At 49.5% G+C, this 24,418-nt stretch overlaps 1 protein-coding gene across 1 annotated transcript in view; it reads right to left on the reverse strand.

Annotated features, from left to right (window-relative positions):
* Positions 1 to 200: 200 nt before the first annotated feature.
* Positions 201 to 24,418, reverse strand: part of MTMR4 (myotubularin related protein 4) — a 29,463-nt gene continuing 5,245 nt past the window's right edge. The window contains exons 4-18 of the mRNA XM_080630051.1: positions 23,820 to 23,902; positions 23,431 to 23,597; positions 21,946 to 22,042; positions 14,080 to 14,193; positions 8,690 to 8,886; positions 8,293 to 8,421; positions 7,892 to 8,003; positions 7,275 to 7,470; positions 6,312 to 6,497; positions 5,403 to 5,573; positions 5,125 to 5,279; positions 3,524 to 4,787; positions 3,097 to 3,207; positions 2,724 to 2,812; positions 201 to 1,368 (exon numbers count right to left, since the gene is read on the reverse strand). Coding sequence (XP_080486177.1) covers positions 1,191 to 1,368; positions 2,724 to 2,812; positions 3,097 to 3,207; positions 3,524 to 4,787; positions 5,125 to 5,279; positions 5,403 to 5,573; positions 6,312 to 6,497; positions 7,275 to 7,470; positions 7,892 to 8,003; positions 8,293 to 8,421; positions 8,690 to 8,886; positions 14,080 to 14,193; positions 21,946 to 22,042; positions 23,431 to 23,597; positions 23,820 to 23,902 — 3,249 coding nt within the window. The 3' untranslated portion in view covers positions 201 to 1,190. The remainder of the gene's footprint in view (positions 1,369 to 2,723; positions 2,813 to 3,096; positions 3,208 to 3,523; positions 4,788 to 5,124; positions 5,280 to 5,402; positions 5,574 to 6,311; positions 6,498 to 7,274; positions 7,471 to 7,891; positions 8,004 to 8,292; positions 8,422 to 8,689; positions 8,887 to 14,079; positions 14,194 to 21,945; positions 22,043 to 23,430; positions 23,598 to 23,819; positions 23,903 to 24,418) is intronic.

The following is a 24,418-nucleotide window of genomic DNA, read 5'->3' on the forward strand; positions in this document are numbered from 1 at the left end:
TTACAAGTTGGCAACTCTGAACTTTGACCACTGTACAGGAAACAAAAAAGTCAAATCCAAGAGGCATTTTAGGTAGCACTGGGGCAAATCAGAGAGATTGTTTCCACCACTGAACAGATCCACATGTCCTGTTGATCACTGCAGCTTGGCTGTACCTGCTGAAGTGAAAAGCACAGAGCACTGTGTCTGTGTAGCCAGTGCCCTTCCCCATCCCCATTTTGGTATCAATGCTTCATTCTCCCTTCTTCGGGTTACATTAAGTGCACAGAAATATATAGCAGCATTTGAACTGAAACCCTCACATACACCAGACAGAACATTCCAGGAGGTAAAACAACACATTATGGCCTGTACCCTCAAGGTATCAAGTTTTCAGGATAAAGAGCAGTAGGAAGTGGAGAACTGAGGGCAGAAAAGGGGAGGAGGAACAACAGAGGAACGTGAGTTCTCTTTCTGTGCCAGGAGAAGACCAGAGTGCCATTCCTGTTAGCACCAGGCTGTGACATGAGCGCAGACAAGCAGACGGGCAGAGCAGAAGTGAAAAGCCAACCTCCCATCTCCCCGCAGTGCTGGGGGCAGGGGCAAAGTCAAGTGCATTCACCAGTCCCAGCGGAGCGTGGAAACGGGCGAGATCTGCTGGGCCCGTTTTCAGCCACAGTGAATTTCTCTTCAGCGCAGGAGAGAAAATCCCTTAGTGATGGCTGATGAGTCTTATTCACCAAGCTGATCGCAAATCACACTCATGGAAAGAGAATCCACACAGCTGCTCCAGCCTGAGGCCCTTCCACAGCCCATGGCACCACTGGAGCCTGCCCTCTTCCTTCTCACACAGCAACCGACCTTCACAGTGGGAGCTGGTTCTAAACATGCCTTTCTATTGCTTCGAGGGTACTTTGCACGGGCACTATCTGTGAAAACGTTGATTTCCAGCCACAAAAGAAAGAGGTTGCAATCCCCTCTTTAGTCCTAGGTTGTCAAGGCTACAATGGTACCAGCATGGGAACACACATACCATACTCTCTAATCTGAGCCCCTCTGCTCCAGACTGATAGTAAGACTGCTGAAGAGAATGCATTCAAGCTTGGTGTTCAAGCCTTGCATCAAAGGCCTTCACAATTACAGTGGAGGCAGTCACCAGTCAAACCCATGAGAGGAAAGGCTGGGCTTAGACAGGTCCCTTGTGCTGGCATTCAGCTGGAAGCTGTGGCGATGGGCTTCTTCAGATGTTGGCTCATGAGCTCCCTGGCACGAGAGACTTGGATGTGGTCATAACAGGAGTTACAAACGAGGACAGGGTCGTACAACTGCTGATCAGGGATGGGCAACTTCAGGTGGCAGCAAGCAGCACAAAACACATTCCCACAGTTCCTGTCAAGGAGCAAAAACAACCTGTGAAAAGAGAGCTGGGAACACCACAGCAAAACCTTATCAAGTACAAAGGATGCAGTTCAGGGGTGAAATACCAGCCTTACTCATGGCTTGTCAACAGGCTTTTTTAAATTACACACTGTGGTCTCCAGTGCAAGCTAACTGGCTAGCACGAAGGAGGGACTAATGGGCTGAGAAAGCTGGGGCTGTTCAGCCTGGAGAAGAGAAGGCTGCGTGGAGACCTCAGAGCAGCTTCCAGTATCTGAAGGGGGCTATAGGGATGCTGGGGAGGGACTCTTCATCAGGGACTGTAGTGACAGGACAAGGGGTAACGGGTTCAAACTGAAACAGGGGAAGTTTAGATTGGATACCAGGAGGAAGTTCTTTACTGAGAGGGTGGTGAGGCACTGGAATGGGTTGCCCAGGGAAGTTGTGAATGCTCCATCCCTGGTGGTGTTCAAGGCCAGGTTGGACAGAACCTTGGGTGCCATGGTTTAGTGTGAGGTGTCCCTGCCTATGGCAGGGGGGTTGGAACTGGATGATCTTAAGGTCCTTTCAAACCCTAACTATTCTATGATTACCACCCAGGAGAAGGACTGAAGGGCTTGGAAAAACAGGAACAGGAACAATGTAGGGAATTCATGAGGCCTGGGAAATAAGAAAAAACTTAAAACTTCCTTCTAGGAGCTGGAGGGAACATTCATTGCAGGCAGGCATTTGGTGAGTTCCGTGGTTTGAGCCCTGCCGGTAACTCTGAACCAAGCACCTGCTCGCTCACTGCCCCCTTTTCCCCTCCTTCCAACTCTTGGAGGGATGGGGAGGAGAATCGAAAGAATGTAACTCCCATGGGTTGAGATATGAGCAGTCCAGTAACTAAGGTGTAACACAAACCACTACTGCTACCGCCAGTAATGATAATGATAAGGGAAATAACAAGGGAAGAGAATACAACCACTCACCACCCATCGACCGATACCCAGCTCAACCTGAGCAGTGATCTAGGCCTTCCGGGTAACTCTCCCCTGTTCATATACTGGGCATGATATGCTGTGGTACGGAATACCCCTTTGGCTAGTCTGGGTCAGGTGTCCTGTCTCTGCTTCCTCCCGGCTTCCTCTGCCCCTCCCCACTGGCAGAACATGAGACTGAAAAGTCCTTGATTGGGGTAAGCATACTTAGCAACAACTAAAAACATCAGTGTGTTAGTTAGCCTTGTTCTCAGGCTAAAGTCGAAAACACAGCACTGCACCAGCTACTACGAAGGAGAAAAATAACTGTTAGAGCTGAACCCAGGACAGTGAGGTTTGTGAGGAAGAGGCTGAGAAGAGCAGTGGAACTACAGGGATAATGTTTACCTGCAGTGGTGCCTCCGCTTGGCCAGCCAGAATTCACAATCACAGTTAAAACAGTGTGAGGCCATATGGTCTGGAACCCATCGCGTGACCTAGGGCAGACACCAGTCCTCATCAGCTCTGTTTGTAACTCCACAACAGCCATGTCTCAGGACCTCAGCGCTGGCTGAGATGTGGCTTTGGGCCACAACAGGTCAGCCAGAGTGAGCCCACCCCACAGGCTGCCTTCTATCAGACACAGCAGCACCAGAGGGTGTGCTAAAGGGCAAGGGTGGCTATTCTCTCCCTTGCTTCCAGATCACTCTCTGCTGCCAAAGTTATCCACAAAGAAACATCCTCTCCTGCTGCATTACTGCTGCTGCACCAGGACACGTACCTCAGTCTCCTTCTTATCCACAGGCTCCCAGCTTGCTTCTGACAAACAGTCCTCACTATGATCAGAACAGAAATCCTCAGTGTCGCTGCTGTCCGATTCCTTCAAACATGTCTGCAAAAAGAATCACAGATCCCCTCAGCTGCCTCTGTCACACGGCCAAGGCCATTCCCTGCTCCAGCCCCACTTGGTGCTTGCTGAGGGCATGCAGGTGGCTCCACAGCTGCCCATACACAGGATTGAAGCATTTGTGACCATGTAGGAGCATTGCTTGGACCTCAAGAAGCAGAGGTACTTCTGGGTGACATGAGAACACGGTGCATGGACAGAAGAGGAACAGGGCTGAGGAAACACAGCAACCACCCACTTCAGAAGAAAGAGATCGAGAACCAGGGTCAGAGAGGGCAGTGTGAGGGGAGCAGTTACTTACAAAGTCATCCTCGTAGTCCATGGGAGGTTCGGCTGGGGGGGCGCAGAAGTGGCGGATGTCCAGGCGCAGCTGCAGCTCTCGCACTTGCCTGCGCAGCTGCTCCACCTCCTGCTTGTAGCTGGCCTCGATCTGCCGCAGCCGGTGCTGGATCACATCCGTGGGGAAGGGCAGCCCGTCATCGTCCAGGTAGAGAGGAGGCACAGGAGAAGGACATTTTGGCAGCACGTGCTTGGGACCAGACACTTGTTTCAGGTAGCAGGGCAGCCATGAACGGCTGGGCTTCCCTGCAGAGCCTGCACAATGCATGCTGTGGCCAGGGCAGGCTGAGGGCCTTGCACCTTCTCTGGCAGACCACTGGCTGCTGAGGCACAAGCTTGGTACCCGCAGAGGTTTGCTGCTCACCCTCTTGCTACAGCAGCCATAGGAGAGGAGGTGCTTGGGTGCAGGCTCCCCACTGGGGAGCGATGTCACCATTCCTTGAAAACTGTCCCAGTTGGACCCCAGGAAGGAGAACTCACTGCTTTGGCTCTGGGAGATGGGTTTGAGCCACTGCTCCAGAGGAACTCTCCCCAGCCGGGCTGGCTCTTCGCAGGGCATGCTCCTTCCAGCATCACCTTTGCTATTGTCTTCATCTGGGCAGGGGATGGTCAGAGCAGGGCCTGGGATGTCCAGGCAAGGGGCGTTTACTGCCAGGAATGCCTGGCTGGGAACGTCTTGGCATGTGGCATTTCTCTTGGGGCAATCTCCTCCACTGGACACCATGCCAGCAGCCTTCAAAGGTTCTTGGGGACTGGTTTCTAGTTTCTGGGAACAGGCTTCTAACTGCTTTCCAGAACTGGTGGAAACCCTGTTGACATCTTCCTCTCCAGAAGAATTTGGAGCTGGACACATGCTGTCCACTTCCTCCGTGTATGTTCCATTTCCCTTTTCAGCCTCCGCAGAGACACTGCTTGCTGGCACTGAAGCCCAGCTGCTCAGTTCCTTGTTGTGCCCTTGGTGCTCAGCACGCTTGCTGCAAGTGCTATTGCCAGGCAGGGCAGCGTTTTTCTCTTCCTCCTCCACCTGCCGTGGTTCTCCTGCAGCCACCGCACTGCCTTCACCCAAGTGCAGCTCAGCTCCCTCAGCGGTGGTGTGCCGGGCTTCCAAGCCCACCCGGACTTCCTGACAGTGGTTATTCAGGTTGGGATCACTAGACGTGCGGGTCAGCGGGCTGCTGGAGTCACAGGCTGAGAGCAGGTCATCCATAGATCTTGTCTTTGGTAACCTAGAGTGCAAAAAAATCTCAACAAACCCCCTGAAACTTCCCTCATTTCAGTCAAAACTGAGATGACAGAAGGGAAATGTTCCTAATTGCAGATGGGCGGGCAGGGAGGGGTGGAGCAGCAGGATGAGCTGAACTGCACAACTCTATAGCATGGCCTTTGCCCTTTTAGGTCCAGAGGAGGACTGGACATGTTCCTCACTGCGACAATGCTAAAGGGCTCCTGCTCTTCACAGGAAGGATGAGAACCACAGGTAAACCAGAAGAACTACAATGAGCAAGGAGGGAAAGAAGGACTAGGAGTAGGCAGCAACCTGGGCCTTGAGCTCTATGCTCTTACCTGTCCAAACATCTGCCACTGAACTCCTGGCTCTGAGATCCAGGGGGTGGATAAATGTCCATATCATCCTGTCCCAGAGGATGCGGTGAGGAAGTTGGGAGATACACTGCCGTCCAAACGTGCAGTGCTCGCACATGGCACACTGGGTGCAGCACCTGCAACAACCACTTCTGATTAGTAAATGAACGCAAAAGGAAACCCCTCCAACCTCTCCCCATGCCACCTCTGTTGCTCGGCAGGCAAAAGGCCTGTAAAGCTGGGCCAGGAGCTTTACGGACCTGCTCAGATCCTGGCATGTAGAGAAGATTGTGGAAGTTCTTATTGCCAGCTCGCAGGAGGGACCAGACAGAGCAGGTACGCTTGTAGATGTTGTGCATCTCTCGCTCGCAGGGGCTGTTCCCAAGGAAGGTCCCATAGAGGCAGGAATACGTGTGCTGCACCAGTTTCACCTGCAGCAGCAGGAGGGGGGCAACTGTCAGAGCTCTTGGGAAATGGTGTCTCCTGTGTACAGGCCAAACATCCTCCACTTCTCTGGGATGGCTCACACATTTCCCACCCAGCCAGTGACCTTGCTGCTGTCCTCTCTTACACACAGGGCAGGGCAGAGAGGAGAGAGCAACAGGAATCACCTACATTAAAGTGAAAGCAACAGTCCACTGATACCATACCTATCCCTCTGGAACCCAAACCTGTATTATTTGATACGACAGAGATTAATAGCTATTATTCCCTGGTTTATGTTTCATACTTGTATTGCTCTGAGATACACAAATCAGGCTTTCAATCAGAACAGCACTGCCGATGGTATCTGGGCTAGAAAGGGACCTGAAGAAGAAGGGATTCAGGGAAACCAGAGAACATAAACTCTTCCTCCCTGTACAATCAGCTGCGTGCTCTGAGCCTGCAGCACCACTGGGAGGGGGAGGAAACGGCCAACAGCTCACAGAAGCATCACACACACAGAGCCAGGCCAAAATATCACAATTGAAGGGCAGGGCTTGGACCCGCACAGAGAAGGGATGTCAGGAATGCAGCAGAGAGCCCCAGCACTGCTCAGACACTTTCCCATTTTTAGAGAATCCAATTTATGTATTCTTTCAACTACCACACTGCAAAATATCATGGCCCTCCCTCCACCTCTGCTCACATCTGGCAAGGAAAAAAAGAGATGCTTGCATATTTCTTACCAAGAAAGCTTCGTTGAATTCAAAGAGGCAAGGAAATTGCTTCAGAAGCTGATGAACAGCATCCAGCCACTGGAGAAAAACTGGGCACTGCTCGTTCTGATCTTCCACCTTCTCCTGGTGACCACAGCGATCGCCAAACTTGTGACCAAAATCCAGCCAATCTGATTCAACAAGCACCTGGAAGCCCTGTTTATACAAGAAAATGTACCTGTAGACCCTTTGCTGTAGACCCTATGCCCAGCAGTGCCAGGCAGGCTCAGTGTTGCACCAGTGCTTGGTCTGGGAGCAAAGCTACCTGAACGGCAGAGATTGCCAAACACGAACTCACAGCTGTTATTTCTATACAACAAACAGCTTGAAGAATATGCACAATTAGAGTAGGGAAGCAGCTGAACCTTGAACACAAGAAGCTATTTACTGCAGCGCTTCACCAGGCTGGGCAGAGCAGTGAGGTACAGTACACTGGAAACAGGCAGAGGTGAGCATGGAAAAAACCAGCATGCACAACAGCAGCTCTGAAATGCCACTAAGCTCATTAACAAATGCAATCCTGCTTTCTCTGGAGACTGTGAGACAAAGAGGGACTACAAAGAAAGCTGGAAAGGGGCTTTTGACAGGGCCCTGTAGGGACAGGCCAAGGGGAATGGCTTTAACCTGTCAGAGGACAGACTGAGATGAGCTCTTAGGCAGAAGCTCTTCCCTGTGAGGGTGCTGAGGCGCTGACACAGGGTGCCCAGAGAAGCTGTGGCTGCCCCATCCCTGGCAGTGTTCAAGGCCAGGTTGGACACAGGGGCTTGGAGCAAGCTGCTCTAGCGGAACGTGTCCCTACCTGTGGGAGGGGGTTGGAACTGAATGGACTTTAAGGTCCCTTCCAACCCAAACCATTCTAGGATTCTATTATTATGATTCTATGAAAAAATGCCTTTTAACAGCCATGAACCAGCAGCACAGCACCATTCGTACCTCCATGGTCCTGTAGTAAGGGTCCAGAAGAATCTTGGCCAGCGCTACAATCTGTGGAGTCCTGTCCCAGCCATCGGAGCAATGAACCAGCACTGGACGCCCTTCTCTGTCAACCGCACTGGAGACTAGCACTGCTGCTTTCAGCATGACAGAAAGGTGCTGCAGCCACTTGGTACTCTCCAGTGCTGAAAGCCAGCTAGAACGTGGGCAAAAGTCAAGAAAACTGTTGCTTAGCTCTCCAGTGAAAAAAGAAGATAAATTTTCATCTAAGTCTTTTTGGAGCTCTCTATGAAAACCAGTCTTCTAAAACATGTTCCAGAGGAGCCAGCCAGCCTGTGATTAAGTGCAAAGAACCCAACTCTTAATTTCAGTTTTCTTCCAGCTACAGCCACATTTGACAAACCCTCAGAGAACACACACAGCTAAGTGACAATTAAGCAGTGCTGCAATCCCCTCTGGAATACCAGGGATCCAAAAGCAAGCATTCAAGCACTGTGAGCACTTTCCTATCTCTCAATTTTCTGAGGTAGAAACCTGAGATGGGAAAAAGGAAAAGGGAGGGAAAAGCCCCAGGACATTCACATAGCATCAAACTCAGCTAGAGAAAAGTCACTCACTTGCTGGGGTCTGGCACCTGGCTGCAGACAGCACGCAGATACTGGAAGCTGTTCCGGATGGAGTGGATGTTGGCCATGCCCATGAACACGACTTCACAGTTTGGGTAATACTCTGAACACAACAGAGATGGAGATGTTCAGACAGAGCTGTTGCCACCGCAGCAACACACGTGGAGGCTGTCTCCTCACCACACAACTCCTGGTCCCCAGCAGGCAGGCAGGCCTACAGAAGCCTTGTGGACCTGCAGCAATGTATCTGCAGTAACAGACTTTGCACGAGCAAGTAGAGGAACATGCTCCCAAAGTACCAAAACCTGACCTGACCCCCACCTGCTCTAGGCCCCACTCAATGAAGCAGGTCCAACAGGAAGATGTCCTGGGATGGGCTCAGCCCTGTGTACCTTCACATTCGCAGCCGCCTCCCTTTGCTCTGTTGGCCACGGCTGCAGTGTAGGACCTGGCATCAAGAATCAGCAGCTTCTGAGGAGTTCCAGCATTCTCCACACCTGAACACGCGGTCAGGGATGAGTCTGCAGAGACAGACATGGACTGAGGTCCTGGCACCTCCCTCTCTCACAACCTGCCCCCAGGGCCACCCAATGCTGGCCATGAATGAGCCCAGCAATCCATCCCACACACTGCAGCCAAGGCATGACAGGGCCCAGATTATCTATTCAGATCCTGGCTTTAATCCCTGCATGGTAACAGCCCTGTCAGCAGCAACAGTGACACTTGGGTGTAGGAAGCATGGGATAATTGTGTGTTTAAGAGAGAGTGGAAAGGAGTGAGCTGGCTCACCGAAGTCGGCATCACAGGCCTCGCTGCCGTCACTGCTCCCGGCGTGCGGCACACTGCCGGAGACCTTCACTCCAGGGTTCAAGGCACAGGCTTTGGCAATAGATGTTACAAGGTACTCATCGTCAGCGTTTCGCCAGCCCCACCAGCTGATTTCAGGCTGGCTGCAACGTGCAATCACTGCTCCATTGCGCACGTGTCTGTAAAGGAAGTGAGACCCTAAATGAAGACCCCTGAAGAGGTGAAGAACAACCCCAGGGAGCTTCCCCTCTGATTATTTTTGTGTCTCTGCTCTGGAGCAGTGATTCAGATCAGCCTGCAGAGGACTTGGGGTGTTGATTGGTGAGAAGCTCCCCATAACCTGGCTTCAGTGTGCACTTGAGCCCAGAACCCCGCTGTGTGCTGTGCTGCACCCCTAGAGCATGACCAGCAGGTCAAAGGAGGTGATCCTGCCCCTCTACTCTGCTCTGTGAGACCCCACTTGCAGCACTGGGTGCAGTCCTGGTGTCCTCAACATAAGAAGGACACAGACCTGTTGGAGCAAGTCCAGAGGAGGCCACAAAGATGATCAGGGAATGGAGCACCTCCTGTATGGACACAGGCTGAGAAAGTTGGGGCTGTTCAGCCTGGAGAAAAGAAGCTGCGTGGAGACCTCAGAGCAGCTTCCAGTGTCTGAAGGGAGCTACAAAGATGCTGGAGAAGGACGCTTCATCAGGGACTGTAGTGATAGGACAACAGGTGATGGGTTTAAACTTAAAACAGGGCAAGTTCAGGTAAGACATAAGGAACAAATTCTTCCCTGTGAGGGTGCTGAGGCGCTGGCACAGGGTGCCCAGAGAAGCTGTGGCTGCCCCATCCCTGGCAGTGCTCAAGACCAGGTTGGACAGGGCTTGGAGCAGCCTGGTCTAGCGGAAGAGGCAGGGAGTTGGAACTGGATGATCTTAACCACAGCTATGACAAGAAGCAGTTTGAATCAAACCAGCGGCCATATCTCAAAGACTTTGAAATCACTGTGGCACTCTCAAAAAGCCTCAGCTCAGTGCTCAAGAGAAGCAAAAGGGTTAAGAATGCACTAGCAGTCATTTGGAAAAGAATAAGACAGAAAATATTATATAAAAATATAATATTTCACATCTTAAAACATCTTCAAAATGACACAAATTTCTCTCTAATCCATCTCGAAAAGGATAAAGTAGTGCTGTGACCTCCAGAGAAGGGTGGCACAGACAATTCAGAGGTGCAGAAGAGCTTCGCTACAGGGATAATGTAAGAAACAGCTCCCCACAATGACAGAAGGGCACAAATGGATGAGAGGCATAAAAGGTCATGAAAGGTATAAAAAGTGGGTTTGGAAGATTAGTCTTATTTTTCCCTAACAGACATGGAAACAAGCACTGGAATGGTCATGTCATATGCTTAACAAAAACAACAAGTATTTTTTTGACAAGCAGCAAGCCAGACAGTGCACTTGCTGCCACAGTGCAATGTGGAAGTGTGAATTCATTCCAAAATGCATCGAAGTCATGGATGAAGGCTTACCAAGCAACCACAAAGCATAAGCCCACACTCTCCTGAATATCTGTCATAGGAAAGCTCAGATAGTGGTTGCTCCAGAGAGGCACCAGGGAAGAATACCAGCACACCTGTCCACTGTGATACTTCCCTGTGATGCTGCTCCTGGGGACAGGATAATGAACCAGCCAGCCTTGCACCTCAGCTCTTTACAACAGCAGTGCCTGTCCCTCCCTACCCCAAGTGTCTCTCTGCAGATGAGCTGCAGTAAGGATGAAGATGTAAAGCTCCTCACTAACCACATCCAAGTGTGTTTATGTGTAGGTCAGCACCTCTGAAAAGGTTGCTCTGATGGCCAAGTTGGGGGTGTAACATTCTAGATCCTACTGCACACCAGCACCAGCCTCACCCCATTAGGCAAGGGCTGCTTAGCTGCAGTGAGGGCTCTAGAAGCACTCCTGAAGATATCGTTCTCCTGCTGCACCCCTGTAAGGGGCTCTGCTGTTCCACAGAGGAGACAATGCCTGTTCTTGGAGGCACAACACAAAAATGCATCAAGGCTTTGGGCTCCTGACAGTGGTGCGTGGTGTCTCACAGCAGCTACTGCAGTTTGCAGGAATGGTTTTGCTTCTCAAAGACAAGGTCCCCTTATTCTCCTGAGGCAACTTGTCAATAAACACAGAAAATGTATTATTGTTAATGACATCTCATAGACAACAACAATGAAGACTTTAAACTGTGGGGTCTTTTATCTTTTTGTACTCTCTGTCTTGTTTTGCAAGGTGACATACAGAGCAGTCATTCCCAGATCTATTCCTGCCTCCAGGATCACTCAAGAATGGTTAACACAGACAGCAGCAAAGGCTTTGTTTATACTAGTAAGTGAAACAGAGCCAAGGTGGGGACTTGAGCACCTGCCTGTGATGGTGCAGGCTGGTTTGTGAGCACACCCACAGCTCCTGGCCTGTGCCAACCAGCACCTTCCCAGTACCTAAGCATGGTTTTGGGAAAGGCAGGTTCTGTGCCAGGGACTGCTCCTGACAGGCAGTTGGGATGGAGGACACTGTCTTGAGGAGCAGAGGCCACTCCAAGTCAGAGCAGCCTGCTTAACGCAGTGCTACCGACATTGCCCAAGAGTCACATTAGGTTAAGAAAACTTGCTGGCACAAACTTCCCAGCACTGCAACAAATGCCAGGCAGAGGCTGGCCTTGAGGTATCCAGTTTCAAGAGACACAGCAACATGCCAATAAACACAAAGAAATACAGCCAGCATTGATGAGCATGAAGTCATCAGCAAGCAGAAGGTATATAAGGAGCTAGTGGGTGAACCAAAACCACAACTGAACTTGCAATGAGCTTCCCAGGTCAGGAAAGTGCCCATAGCTCGACCACATCCTCCTGCAGGTCTCCCAGCATGAGCATATGAAGCATTTCAGGTCTTTCCTTACCGGGGATTTTTGTGGAGGTTTTCCTCAAAGTTAAAAAGCTCTTTTCTTGCCACTGGAGAGTCAGAAGGTGACAGAGTGGTTTAACTTATTCTTTAGGGATCCTTAGTTTAGTTTTAATGACTCGAGACCCTTTCAGAATCCACAGCTGGAGTATGAGGTGCCTTTGCAGTTTATCAATTATCAACTCCCAGATTTATCCAGAGTACAAGGCTAGAGCACACCTAAGACTGTTCACACATGCCATTTAACCCAGAACAATCATCCAGAAAACACCAACTAATATCTCTTGACACACTGTCTGTTATTTTCCGGCCATTTACTGCTCATCCACAATGTAGAGTCAGCGGCTTAGCTTAAAACACAACAGTGAGCTGAGAGGCTGTCACCTAAAAGTTCCCCACTGAGATACATGTGCGTAAGTGCCCTTATTCCTTGAGTCTCTGTGCTAAATTCCTGTCTCTGCCATGCTTCAAAAGCCTGAAACTGAGCACTCAAGCCATGGGGCTGGAGCAATATTGACTGTCTGGCTGCTGCTTCCCAGGCAGCTACTGCAGCACCAACATGGGCAAAGGAGCTGCTGAGCACCCCTGAGGAGCTCTCTTGCTACCATAGGCTCAAGGTCTTCTGAAGGTGGCTGTGCAGACAGCACTCGGGAGGAGCGGCTGGCAGGCATCGCCCCTCTGCTTCTTGTCAGCTAAATAATTCATTGCATCCTTTCCATTGTTTTAAAGGTGAATTGTGCCTGGAGGCTCCTGCATCTCTCCTGTGCCTCTGAGCACTGTGGGCTCAGAGGGGAAGACCTGATTTTCTGCTTTGCTTAACAAATAGAGTATACCTTTTTTTTAAGAAAACTAGTGATGTACCTTTGGCGTCACGTGTTACAGCTCTGACAGTGACCACACGAGCTCAGCCTTGCTCTCCAAAAGCTATGGCATCTACCAATCAGTCCTGTGCTTACAGAGCCGCTGGGAGACACATGCCCAAGCCCACCTATCCGCTCTCTCCTGAACTATGAATGAGGAGGAGCTGAGTGTGAGGCTTTTCATTTCTCCCCCTTCCATACAGCACAAGGCACTCCAGAAGCAGCCGTGGCCCTCACAGACCCTCCTGGCCAAAAGACTTTAAGAGATACACAGTGGCACACACTTGTCCTACCTTGTAACATCACTTTAACATCATAACTTGTAACATCAGCATCTTCTAATCAGATCCCAGGCTGCAAAGGGCAGCTCAGCTTGTAAATTACCCCGTACTATTCCAGTGATATTATAAAGTAAGGAACAAAATAACTGTCGGAGTAGCAAAAAGACTGGGGTGGGAGGCACACCGGGACAGCCTCCAGCACCAGGCAGAATTGCAAATACAATTAACTTTTTAGCTGATTTGGCTACAAAGAGGGAAAGGCTCCATGTGATATGCAGCATTTACTGTTACTCTGTTTTAGAACTTAGTTCTTCTGGAAGTAATACACTGTGTTTTGCCAGCATCTGACAGCCAACCACATAACATGAAGATAAAGAGTTAAGGTACAAATTTACTGGGTTTGTTTCCCAGCTTTTGTACTTCTCAGGGTTGTCCTTTGTTGTGCAGCTCTGGTATTTTCAAAGTCTCTTATACTTGGATTTAGTAATTGCTAACAGAGTCTAAGGCTGACTCCACACTGTACATTTTACAACGCACAAACTGGCTGTGTGCACCTATTCAACCAGCCTCCCATTTGTTTCAAACACGTCAGTCTTCCAGAAGACGTGTTTAGTGAGAAACCAGACCCCTACCCTGAAAAGCTCTGCTCTGCTGCCTGGCCTCCTGCATCTCCCAGTACAGACTATTTCTGGAAGGCTGACCAGGGACTGTTTACCAGCCACATGCAAACATTTCACTCTGTTACCTAGATGTTGTCAAACTCTCAGAACTGAGTCAAAACAGAAGTGATTTGCAGTTGTGTATTAAAAGGAATGTCCAGGCCCGAGTCCTTAGTTGAGAGAGGGCCTTGCAACAGGCTCATTTGGGTTGAGATTTCTTTTCAAAGTAGCAATTCGCAAAAAGGTTTTGAAACTCAAAGAGAATGTTAATGTGGCATTGAGCTCTGGCTGCATCTCCCATAGGAGGAGTCACCCACACCTTCAGTTCTAACTGAAGGCCACACTTGACTGCACCATTGCTTCTCCCTTTGGGAGAACACCCTGTGCTACCACCGCAGGCTGCGTGCCTGGGGAAGCCGATGTGTGTGCTGGGAGCAGTCCTGGGAGCAGCACATTTTCAGGAAGGAAGCAAAAGGAATACACAGCGTGAGGACCAGGAGGCAGCTGTCACTGTCATCCCACTGCCCCATCCACATGCTCTGCTGACCTGGCTTCCCTATGCCCTGTGCAAGACAACAAGGAAAAGGGCAGCTCTCGTGGTGGAGAGCACTGCTCTGGGTTTATGCTTACCTGTACACCACCACAGGGATCCTTTTCCACGACCTAAACGAAGCCACGTTCTCTAGCTCTTTGTCAGTGATCCAGACAGGGACCAGCAGCTTCTGGGGATAACTGGAACAAAGCCTGCAAAAGAGAAAGGATGAAAGCAAGGTGAGGACTCGGACATCAGAAATTTGCTCCAGAGAACCTGTGAAGAGAGAGGGAAGGAGCAGCTCACACCTCCCCAGACTCAGCATACAGGACTTTGGCTCTTCCTCTTCATATTTGTATCAATACAGACTCAACATGGAAAAGTGACCTGAAAAACGCTGTCAGGAATGAGCTGAGAGAAGTCCACCTCCTTTCATCCCAGGCTTCACTTCTGGGCCCATACTAAGCACCCTGGCACTTCCCAAGGACACCTGTAAGAATTCATGATGGTTTAGGGGGACAGTCATTAATTCTGTATAGGGTTTGGGTGTTCTTGTAGCACTTGCAAACCCAGAAACACACAGTGCTTCTGGTAAACGACAATCTGCTTCTTTGTGCCTTGCAGAAAACAGGTCATTGCTTTTTAAAGCTTTACACATCTTTCTGCAAGGAAGATATAACTCTGCCCAGAAAGATGGCAATGGTGGTTTAGTGTATGCTAGGATGAAATGGCATGAGGGGTAACTAAGAGCATATTCTGTTTGGTGGGGTGCCAGAAATCAGATTTCTAATGCACACCTGAACACATATTAGGAGCCAGAGGAATATGATGAGCAAGTCCCTACAAATCTAGTCCTGCAGGGAAGAAACTCACAGCATGCACAGCTAAGAGCAGTGGGCACCTAATCTCACCATGCAGAGCTGCAGGGCCAGAGGAGCCTTTGATGTGCAAAGCAGCTCTGCTGAAATGGAAATTCAGCTGGGGAGAGCGAGGAAGATGAGAGGAGGCAACAGGATTGCAAATGTCCCAAGAAAAGATGTTAAAAACCAAACTGCAAGTACATTATCAGCAGGGCAAGAGGGAAGCCAAGGGAAAGACGGGGCCAGCCAGAGTGCTGAGAGAAGGGGAGAGAGCAGTACAAGTAGAAGGAAGTACAGGGAAAATCCAGGACCACAGGGGCTTCCTGGTTACTGCAGCTACCGTCCCGCTGCTTGGAGCACAGGGCTGCATCTGGGTAGGTCGCAGGCTTCAGACACAAAGCACAGCCTGGTGGTGGACCAGCTGAGCTCCAGCAGCCCAGGCAGACACAGCCCTTCAGGGCAAGAAACATCAAAGAGCAGCTCCAGCTCTAGGATATAACTCACATCATTCAGAAGGAATGTTTCAGGGCAGATGGGAAACAAAGTGAGGGGGCTAAAACTGTCCAGCCATAAGCTCCAGAGGGTGGCCTGGTGTTCCCTGAGCCCAGGCTATCCCAGCTGATGGCAAGAGGCACAATGCAGCGCTTCCTATTCCTCAGCATGTCCTGCTAGCAAGGAGCTGCCTGTCATGGGAGGAGATGGCACTTCTTCACCCAGCATCTAGACAGCTGCTCAGAAAGCCCCAGGCACAAAGCAAGGTTGGTCTACAGGATAAAAACAACAGAGTGAGGAAGAGGAATCCAGGAAGCAAAATTAAAGCTGTCAGGTGAGAAGCTGAAGATGAGGATGTCTGTGGTAGGATACCTAAGCCTGGATGTCTCTGAAATGCCTCAGATTCTCTGTGTAAAGTTGGACAGGAAATTAAAGCAGCAGTGAAGTGTGACTGAGAATAAAGGTATGTGGAAGACGGTTAGCATCAGTTAAGATCTGGAGGACCTTTTGGAATAGCTGAGTCTATACGGGAAGGGGTTTCATTGAAATAAAAACACAATCAGTTCCCTGGCACTTCAGATGAAACATTACAGGAGATGTCTTAAACTAAAAATTGGGGAGAGACAGTACAGGAGAGCTTCAGAAGCATAACTTCTAAAAGTCAAGTCACTAAAACTCCATAGCCTTAGGGAAACAATAAGACAGAATTCAATAACACTAAGGTAGGAAACAGGACAGCCTCCAGAAGTTAAACCAAATTTAAGCAGGGTGCATAAAAACCAGCAATGGGGTCAAGACAAACAGACCTGTGCTTCTAGGCTAGAATTTCAAAAACTGAAGTAGAGCAACTGAAAAGCCAGGATAAAAAAGTGTTTGCTGGTGTAACAGCACCCTAGAAACTGGGCATAAGGAAAATTATTAGTGGTACCCTGAATTTCATGCTTTGTAGGAAGACCAAAATAGGCTAAGCTAGTGAGCAAAGTGTGGCATCTTCCAGGAAAATGGGAAGGTAAAAGTGCAAGGCTCAGAGCTACCAAGATGCAGCAATGCAGAATGGGCACAGATGCAAATACCAAGCCCAAACAGAAACAGGACAGCACTGAGGCTGCACTACCAACCACTGCAGCGACAGTAACAACATCCACGAGAGGCTGGAACTGACACCGAAAGGCTGCGAGGATAGAAACTGCAATGGGGGACTTGTACTGCCTCCACATGAAACACAAAAGCATCACAATAACATGCAAGACAAAAGCGACACTTTTAGACACCATCAGCTGCTTCTTGGTGCTGTCAGCCAAGGAATACAAGAGGACATGACCCTTCCTTCAGTCCCCTAACCTGCTCCACAAGCGAGTAACTGAAAAATCACTTTGCTATTACAGTACTCAGCACACAGCAGAATTCAACAATATTTTTAGGGGGATAAGCCTCCCATGACAGTTGCAATGAGTTTCAGAAAGGGAGGAGGGTGCTTGCAGATAATAGGAGAGCTATTTAAACATGCTCTTCAATGGTCATATAAAATGCACCAAAAGATCAGACAGGGCTGGCAGTTACGCAGTGAACAAAAGGAGGATTTTAGAAATAAGAGCATAAATGTTTCCAAGGGGCATGAGAGAAGCCAATTGTGCACCAAGTTAGAAAAAACTAAACCCAAACAAGGAAAAACGAGACACATGGTGCAGTTTCTGAGAAATGACCTATTAAAACTCTGAAGACTTTTCTCAAACATCTTGGAAGTATCAGCCTGCTGCCAGAAGGTCTAATAGATCCACAAGATCACAGCAGAAAATCAGGACTACCCGTGCTGGTGTTCAGCAGAAGAGCCCACAAAGAAGCTGCCAGAACGAGCCCTGTCTACGAGGGACAAGGCACAAGAAGAGATTGATGTGGAAACTTCTGCAGGGGAAATTATAGCAATCTGCTGGGAACAAGGAGTAACTGATCCCCAGGACTAGACAGTGCTCAGCCTTTGACGTGGAGCTGTTGGAGTGAGTCCAGAGGAGGCCACGGAGCTGCTGCAAGGGCTGGAACAGCTCTGCTCTGGAGCCAGGCTGAGAGAGCTGGGCTGGGGCAGCCTGGAGAAGGCTCCTTAAGGGGAGACCTTAGAGCAGCTCCAGTGCCTGAAGGGGCTGCAGGAAAGCTGGAGAGGGGCTTTGGACAAGGGCCTGTAGGGACAGGCCAAGGGGAATGGCTTTAACCTGCCAGAGGGGAGACTGAGATGAGCTCTTGGGCAGAAGCTCTTCCCTGTGAGGGTGCTGAGGCGCTGGCACAGGGTGCCCAGAGAAGCTGTGGCTGCCTCATCCCTGGCAGTGTTCAAGGCCGGGTTGGACACAGGGGCTTGGAGCAAGCTGCTCCAGTGGAAGTTGTCCCTGCCCGTGGCAAGGGTTTGGAACTGGTTGAGCTTTAAGGTCCCTTCATACCCAAACCATTCTGTAACTCCATGAAGATCAAAGCTGAAAACAAGCACCAACACTGAAGGAAAGGTGAGTGTTTTTTAACTTTTTGAAGGAATTACATGTGCACCAAACCCACAGATGTGAAACAACTCCTGTCTCAGACAGCCTGGGTGCTGATGGGGAATGTCAGAGCGTGTCCATGTCTCAGGGTGTACAGACAACCCAAGATGTGAGAGCCACGGAGAGATCGTGTAAAAATTTTGTTATCATTTTATGCTGAAATAGGATACATCTATCAAGAGCAGGTTATTATATGCTTGTATTGCTCTAAATTTATGATGCCTGTCGCCAGGAAAAAGGTAAGTTTCCAGTTAAGGACATCTCGGAACAGACTTGAAAGACACTGAACAAACCAGTTACCTTGGAGTATCCTAACAATACTGTTTTGCCAATGGTGGGAAGTAAAAGATAAAAGGACTACAAAAGGTTAAAAAGTAACCCAATCCCTATGAACAGGGGCAGGTGGTAATGATCAAAAGCCAAGGCAGGATTTAAAGACACACTCCACAAAGCAGCAAGAGAGAACTGGTTTCTGAGTTGCACAAGTGTATTACACCACCTTGGAGACGTCGGGATGTCTGCAGGAAGCTGCAGCCTGCTGGAATCCCCAGGTAGGAGCCCAGCAAGTTGATGGAAGCAGAACCAAGCCTGCACGCAGCTCGCTGAGGTTTGTTTCAAGTTCTTTCTTCCCTGGTTTGCTTGGAAATAAAACATCTGTCTTTAAAGAAGCTGGCTGTGTATTAGTGGCCAGGAAGTGAACCACAGATGGTAAATGCAAGCTGAACTTTCTGAAGTAGTCAGAAAGAATCACATCCCAGAATCCAGCAACACAGAAAGCCTGACTGCTGTCACAGACATGCAGAGACTGCCCAGGGCAGGGTCTTACAGGGCACGCACTGCAAAATGGAACAGTTCAGGAAAAGTTTTCACTTTACATCCGTGAAGAACCTGTGTAAACGCCATCAAAGTCATGTTAACAGTCCAGGAGCTACGATGTGGTCAGCAAGGCCAAGTAGGAACTCTAAGTCATCCCTCAAATCTAGCACTTGCTGCCTGGATTCTTGGTGAAAAGAGAACAGGCAGCAAACTGCAGAATTCCACCAGGACTTCCCCAGATTTCTCATGGTCTCCACAAGAAACCAGTGACCTGGAACTGGCCAGTCTAGAGGTGATGGGGCTGCTTTACAGCTGAGACAGAGCAAAAAGACTGAGGGATACGAGTCATTTCAAGAAAAGGCTTAAAGGGAAGGCAGAAATGAAAACATCTGTCAAAGCTTGATAAAATCCTGTTGTCTTAATGCCACCAGCTGCAAAGAATGCAGCAGTGCTTCTCCAAGAGCTCCAGCTTTCTTCAGTAGAAGACATGCTGGAATCCCTGACATGCTGGTGGGAAAGACCTTCTAGGGATCTCCACTCCAACCTCCTGCTCACAGGGAACCACCTCTAAAAGCAGATTATCTGAGACTTGACCTGCTGCAATGCCGGAGAACCCTCACCTCTGGTATCTGCCCCAGCACAGCACCACACTCCTGGAGAATGCATTTTTCCCCTCCCATGTCCAGTCTGAACCTCCCAAGCTGCAACTTGTTCAGTTGTCTGCCACTGTCAGCAGTTTCACTCCATCACCTTTGCAAATGCCCTTCCAGCAGCTGCAGGCTGCAAGCAGATCCCCCTTTAGCCTCTTCTGCACCAGACTGACCAAGCTTCACTCGCTTCCAGGACTTCTAAGCATCCCCACAGCACTCCACCGACCCACCTGGTTTTTCAGCAGAGCTGAATCACTGCCTGACTTCATGAAACCTTTGTGGTTTTAATTTCAAACAGTGTGAGCATTTTAGAGAGAGTGACTGACCAGAAAGCCAGGAAGCTAGGGACCAGGTAAGTAAAGCTAAGGCCCAGTTAGAATTGAACTTGGCTAGGGATGTTAAAGGATAGCAGGAAGGGATTCTATAGGTACGTAGTGAATAAAAGACAGACTAGGGACAACGTAGGCCCCCTCTGGAAGATATCGGGAGAGCTGGCTACCCTGGATTTAGAGAAGGCTGAGGTTCTGAATGACTTCTTTGCCTCGGTCTTCACTGGCAAAGTCTCTGACTGCACCACCCAGATCTTGGAAGGCGGACGCAGGGACTGTAAGAATGAAGACCCCAGGCCCACTGTAGGAGAGGATCTGGTTCGAGACCATCTTAAAAACCTAAACGTACACAAGTCCATGGGACCTGATGACATCCATCCGTGGGTCTTGAAGGAGCTGGCAAATGAAGTTGCTACGCCACTGGCCATCATATTTGAAAAATCATGGCAATCAGGTAAAGTTCCCGACGACTGGAAAAAGGGAAACATAACCCCCATTTTCAAGCAGGGGAAAATGGATGACCCGGGGAATCACAGACCAGTCAGTCTCACCTCTGTGCCTGGCAAAATCTTGGAGCAGATTCTCCTGGAAGGCATGCTAAGGCACGTGAAAAACAGCAAGGAAGTGGTTGGTGACAGCCAGCATGGCTTCACTAAGGGGAAATCCTGCCTGACCAATTTGGTGGCCTTCTATGATGGGGCTATGAAACTGATGGACGGGGCAGAGCAGTTGACGTCATCTACCTGGATTTGTGCAAAGCATTCGACACTGTCCCACATGACATCCTTGTCTCTAAATTGGAGAGACATCAATTTGATGGGTGGACCACTCGGTGGATAAAGAACTGGCTGGATGGCCACATGCAAAGAGTTGTGGTCAATGGCTCGATGTTCAGCTGGAGACCGGTAACGAGTGGTGTCCCTCAGGGATCGGTGTTGGGACCGGTCTTGTTCAGCATCTTTGTCAGTGACATGGACAGTGGGATTGAGTGCGCCCTCAGCAAGTTTGCCAATGACACCAAGCTGTGTGGTTCGGTTGATACGCCGGAGGGAAGGGATGCCATCCAGAGGGACCTCGACACGCTTGTGAGGTGGGCTGATGCCAACCTGATGAAGTTTAACCATGCCAAGTGCAAGGTCCTACAACTGGGTCAGAGAAACCCCAGGCACAGCTACAGGTTCGGCAGAGAAGAGATTCAGAGCAGCCCTGCAGAGAAGGACTTGGGGGTGTTGGTCGATGAGAAAATGAACATGAGCCGGCTGCAGTGTGAGCTCACAGCCCAGAAAGCAACCGTATCCTGGGCTGCATCAAGAGGAGCGTGACCAGCAGGTCGAAGGAGGTGATCCTGCCCCTCTACCCTGCTCTCGTGAGACCTCACTTGGAGCATTGTGTGCAGTTCTGGTGTTCTCAACATAAAAAGGACATGGAAGTGTTGGAACAAGTCCAGAGGAGGCCACGAGGATGATCAGGGGACTGGAGCACCTCCTGTATGGAGACAGGCTGAGAAAGTTGGGGCTGTTCAGCCTGGAGAAGAGAAGGCTGCGTGGAGACCTCATAGCAGCCTTCCAGTATCTGAAGGGGGCCTACAAGGATGCTGGGGATGGACTCTTCATCAGGGACTGTAGTGACAGGACAAGGGGTAACGGGTTCAAACTGAAACAGGGGAAGTTTAGACTGGATCTAAGGAAGAAATTCTTTACTGAGAGGGTGGTGAGGCACTGGGATGGGTTGCCCAGGGAGGTTGTGAGTGCTCCATTCTTGGCAGTGTTCAAGGCCAGGTTGGATGAGGCCTTGGGTGCCATGGTTTAGTGTGAGGTGTCCCTGCTCATGGCAGGGGGGTTGGAACTGGATGATCTTAAGGTCCTTTCCAACCCAAACTATTCTATGATTCTATGATTCTAAAGCTGACTCTACAATGGATGGTTCCTTCAAGACTCACCAAAGACTTCAAGGATGAATTATGACCACCACATTATAAATTACCCAAGTCAGCATTTGCAGTTGCTGCTAGCTCTGACAAACCTATGGAATGTTCATGAAGGGACCTAAGATTATCCAGTCCCAACTCTCTTCCATGGGCTGGGACACCTTCCACTAGATGTTTGGGCTTTATTCCTTCTTCAGTTCCACTGTATGAAAGGCAGAAAGAAGATCTGGCTCATGTTTTGAGGGTTACCAAGGCCAGGATGGAGGATTAGCTGGAGCCTGACTCACCCACTGCTCCACATGAAGACTGTGGAGAGGAGAAGGTACAGAAAGAAGACAGTGAGCAGAGCCTGGTGGTGAAACACTCACTTGTAATTGTTGTTGATGTCAGAGACGCGCCAGACATTCTGCAAGTCAAAGCCCATCCTCACCAGCTCCATCTCAAACCGGTATTTCACATGGTCTCCTGGAAGAACAGAGCACAGGACAGCTAAGTAGAACTGAGGAAATCTGCATGTCAGTGGCAGCTCCACAGCAGCTCTCACAGGCTGGGCAGAAACTGCATGACAGCTGAAGGCAGGGATCTTGCATTGAAAGCCAAAAAGACTTGCCCCTCATGGGGGTTCCTCTGGTTTTAGTTTGAAAGCCAGATCACCTCTCAGTCTCAGGGCACAGAGTGGCATGGAAACAGCCTTCTCATGTCTATACGGGAGTGTGGGGGGGGGTTAATTTAATCCACTTTTGCCCTTCTGACAGAGGTAGCTTCCAAATGGACATCAGGAACCCCATGGCAGAGCAGTACTGAGCACCCAGTGTGCCTCCTCCTAACAGACTGCGCTTACAGAGGCTGGCTCAAGTTTTGCTCTCTTATGTTTTAGCCCACCTCACAAATTCTGGATGCCTTTGTTGAGTATCACATCTTGTTAATAAATAAATAATGCCAAGCTCTTTGCCTCATTCATATCCTGCCGCAGTGATTTCCACAGGAAGTTTATTTATACTAGAGAGTAATACTTTCTGTAAAGGAATGACAGCAAGTATCTCCCAAATGCTGGTGTCTGGGACATAACAAGGACATGTAGTCTACCTTTTCTCTATCAGCTTCTCTTAGGTGTCTCCTTCAGCCATACTATTCAACCCTATCCTGCCATCCCAGCCTGCGTTTGGACATTTCATTCTCTCCTCTAGTATCAGCACATTTTTACGTTTAAAGCCAAGTTTGTCACTCATTTTAATCCCCTTTCATTCATGAAGAAGCTGCTTAAAGACAAGGCAACTGCAAGTGAACTTTGTGGTTCCAGAGAAGGGAAACTCCCAATTCACACGAAGGCACCACCACAGCTCTGGTTTTCTCTTTATGGGCTCAGGGATTGCAGCTGTGCCTGTAAGGATGACCCAGACATCTCCACAGAGCTGGCCACGGGAATGGCACAGCATTTCTAGGTATTGGAGAAGTGGCTGGACTCATACTCATGCTGCCCCAAGGCTAACAACATTTACTATCCAGAGCCAAGCCTGCTTGAGCTCACTAGCATCATGATGAGAATACTGAAATATGGGAGGTTTTCTTCATTCACAACGGGAAAGGGAAAAGCTGCTTATGTGTTGCTGGCTCAGAATGTTCCTTATTGTGCTTATTACTATTATTCTTTTACTGTGCCTGATATCCAGACACATCTGGCCATCAGCTGGATCTCTAGGCCAGGTACAGGATGCCCCTCAGTAAGGTGAACTTGGGCTATGGCTACAGCAGAGCTTAAGAGACAGCCAGATATCAGTTTATGAACAACAGTTCGAAGTGCACTGCAGTTTTTCTGGACAGAAGAGAAGGAAGGGAGCAGGCTAGGAGCCTACCTGGACGGCAGAGATGCGCATGTTGATCCTCCTCATCAACACAGACTCCTAAGCACCATGCATGGTAGGCAAATGCAAAGAGGTCCTCAGGCTTAGCAGGGCGGGCAATGGCTCGAGTCAGCCTCTTCAGCCACTCCTGGCACTGCTTAAAGGTAGAAAAATGGCACCTGCAAACCCAAACGCAAACTCTCCTGAGTAGGTATGTTCATCCAGACAAGGCACACACATCCAGCTCTGCTCCACTCAACCAGGAAACAGAACAAGCACCAAGTGTTAGTAACCTCGGCCATGAACAGCTCAATTCCAGGAGAAGCACAGAGGGAGACACCAGAGCTGATCTTGGCAACTACCCTGCAGAGACATCTACAACACAGCAATAAAAGAGATACCTGATCACTTTGGAGTCCTTGCAGACAATGTGAAGCTGGAACATATCCCGGCACTCCACACTTTCCATCATCCTCAAAGGCACCTATAAGGGAGAGATGTCGGGCATAACAACACATACCACATCACAGAGACACATCTATTGCAGCCTCGCCTGCAGGCCCATCATACACAGTCACAGCTCCTTCAACAATCATGAGCTTCTAGCTCAAGCTACAAACCCACTCTGAGGTGTATGAAGCGTCATGACTCAGCATAGAGCCTCCCTCAACAATTACTATTCCTATTTCTATTCTGTCCCTAGGTAGTCTCCCACCTGGGTCCAGTTCCTGACTAAATCACACTCAGACAAATGCAGGAACTGAGCCAAACAAAAGCTGCAATAAAAGATGGCAAGTCAAGACAGCGAGAGAAGGCCTCAGGCTCCCACTGTCTGATCTCTTGGTTGTCTTGGTTGTCTTGAGACTTCTAGGTAGAAGTCTCATTAAAACTGGCTTGTAGGAGACCTTAACAGTCTTAAAACTGCAAAGTTTAATGCTTGAATTTAAAGAGAACAGCAAAAAAAAGACCTGTTACCTGAAGGAAAACCCCCTCCACCCAC

Source organism: Psittacula echo (assembly GCF_963264785.1).
Source record: "Psittacula echo genome assembly, chromosome: 15".
NCBI classification, from domain to species: Eukaryota; Metazoa; Chordata; class Aves; order Psittaciformes; family Psittacidae; genus Psittacula; species Psittacula echo.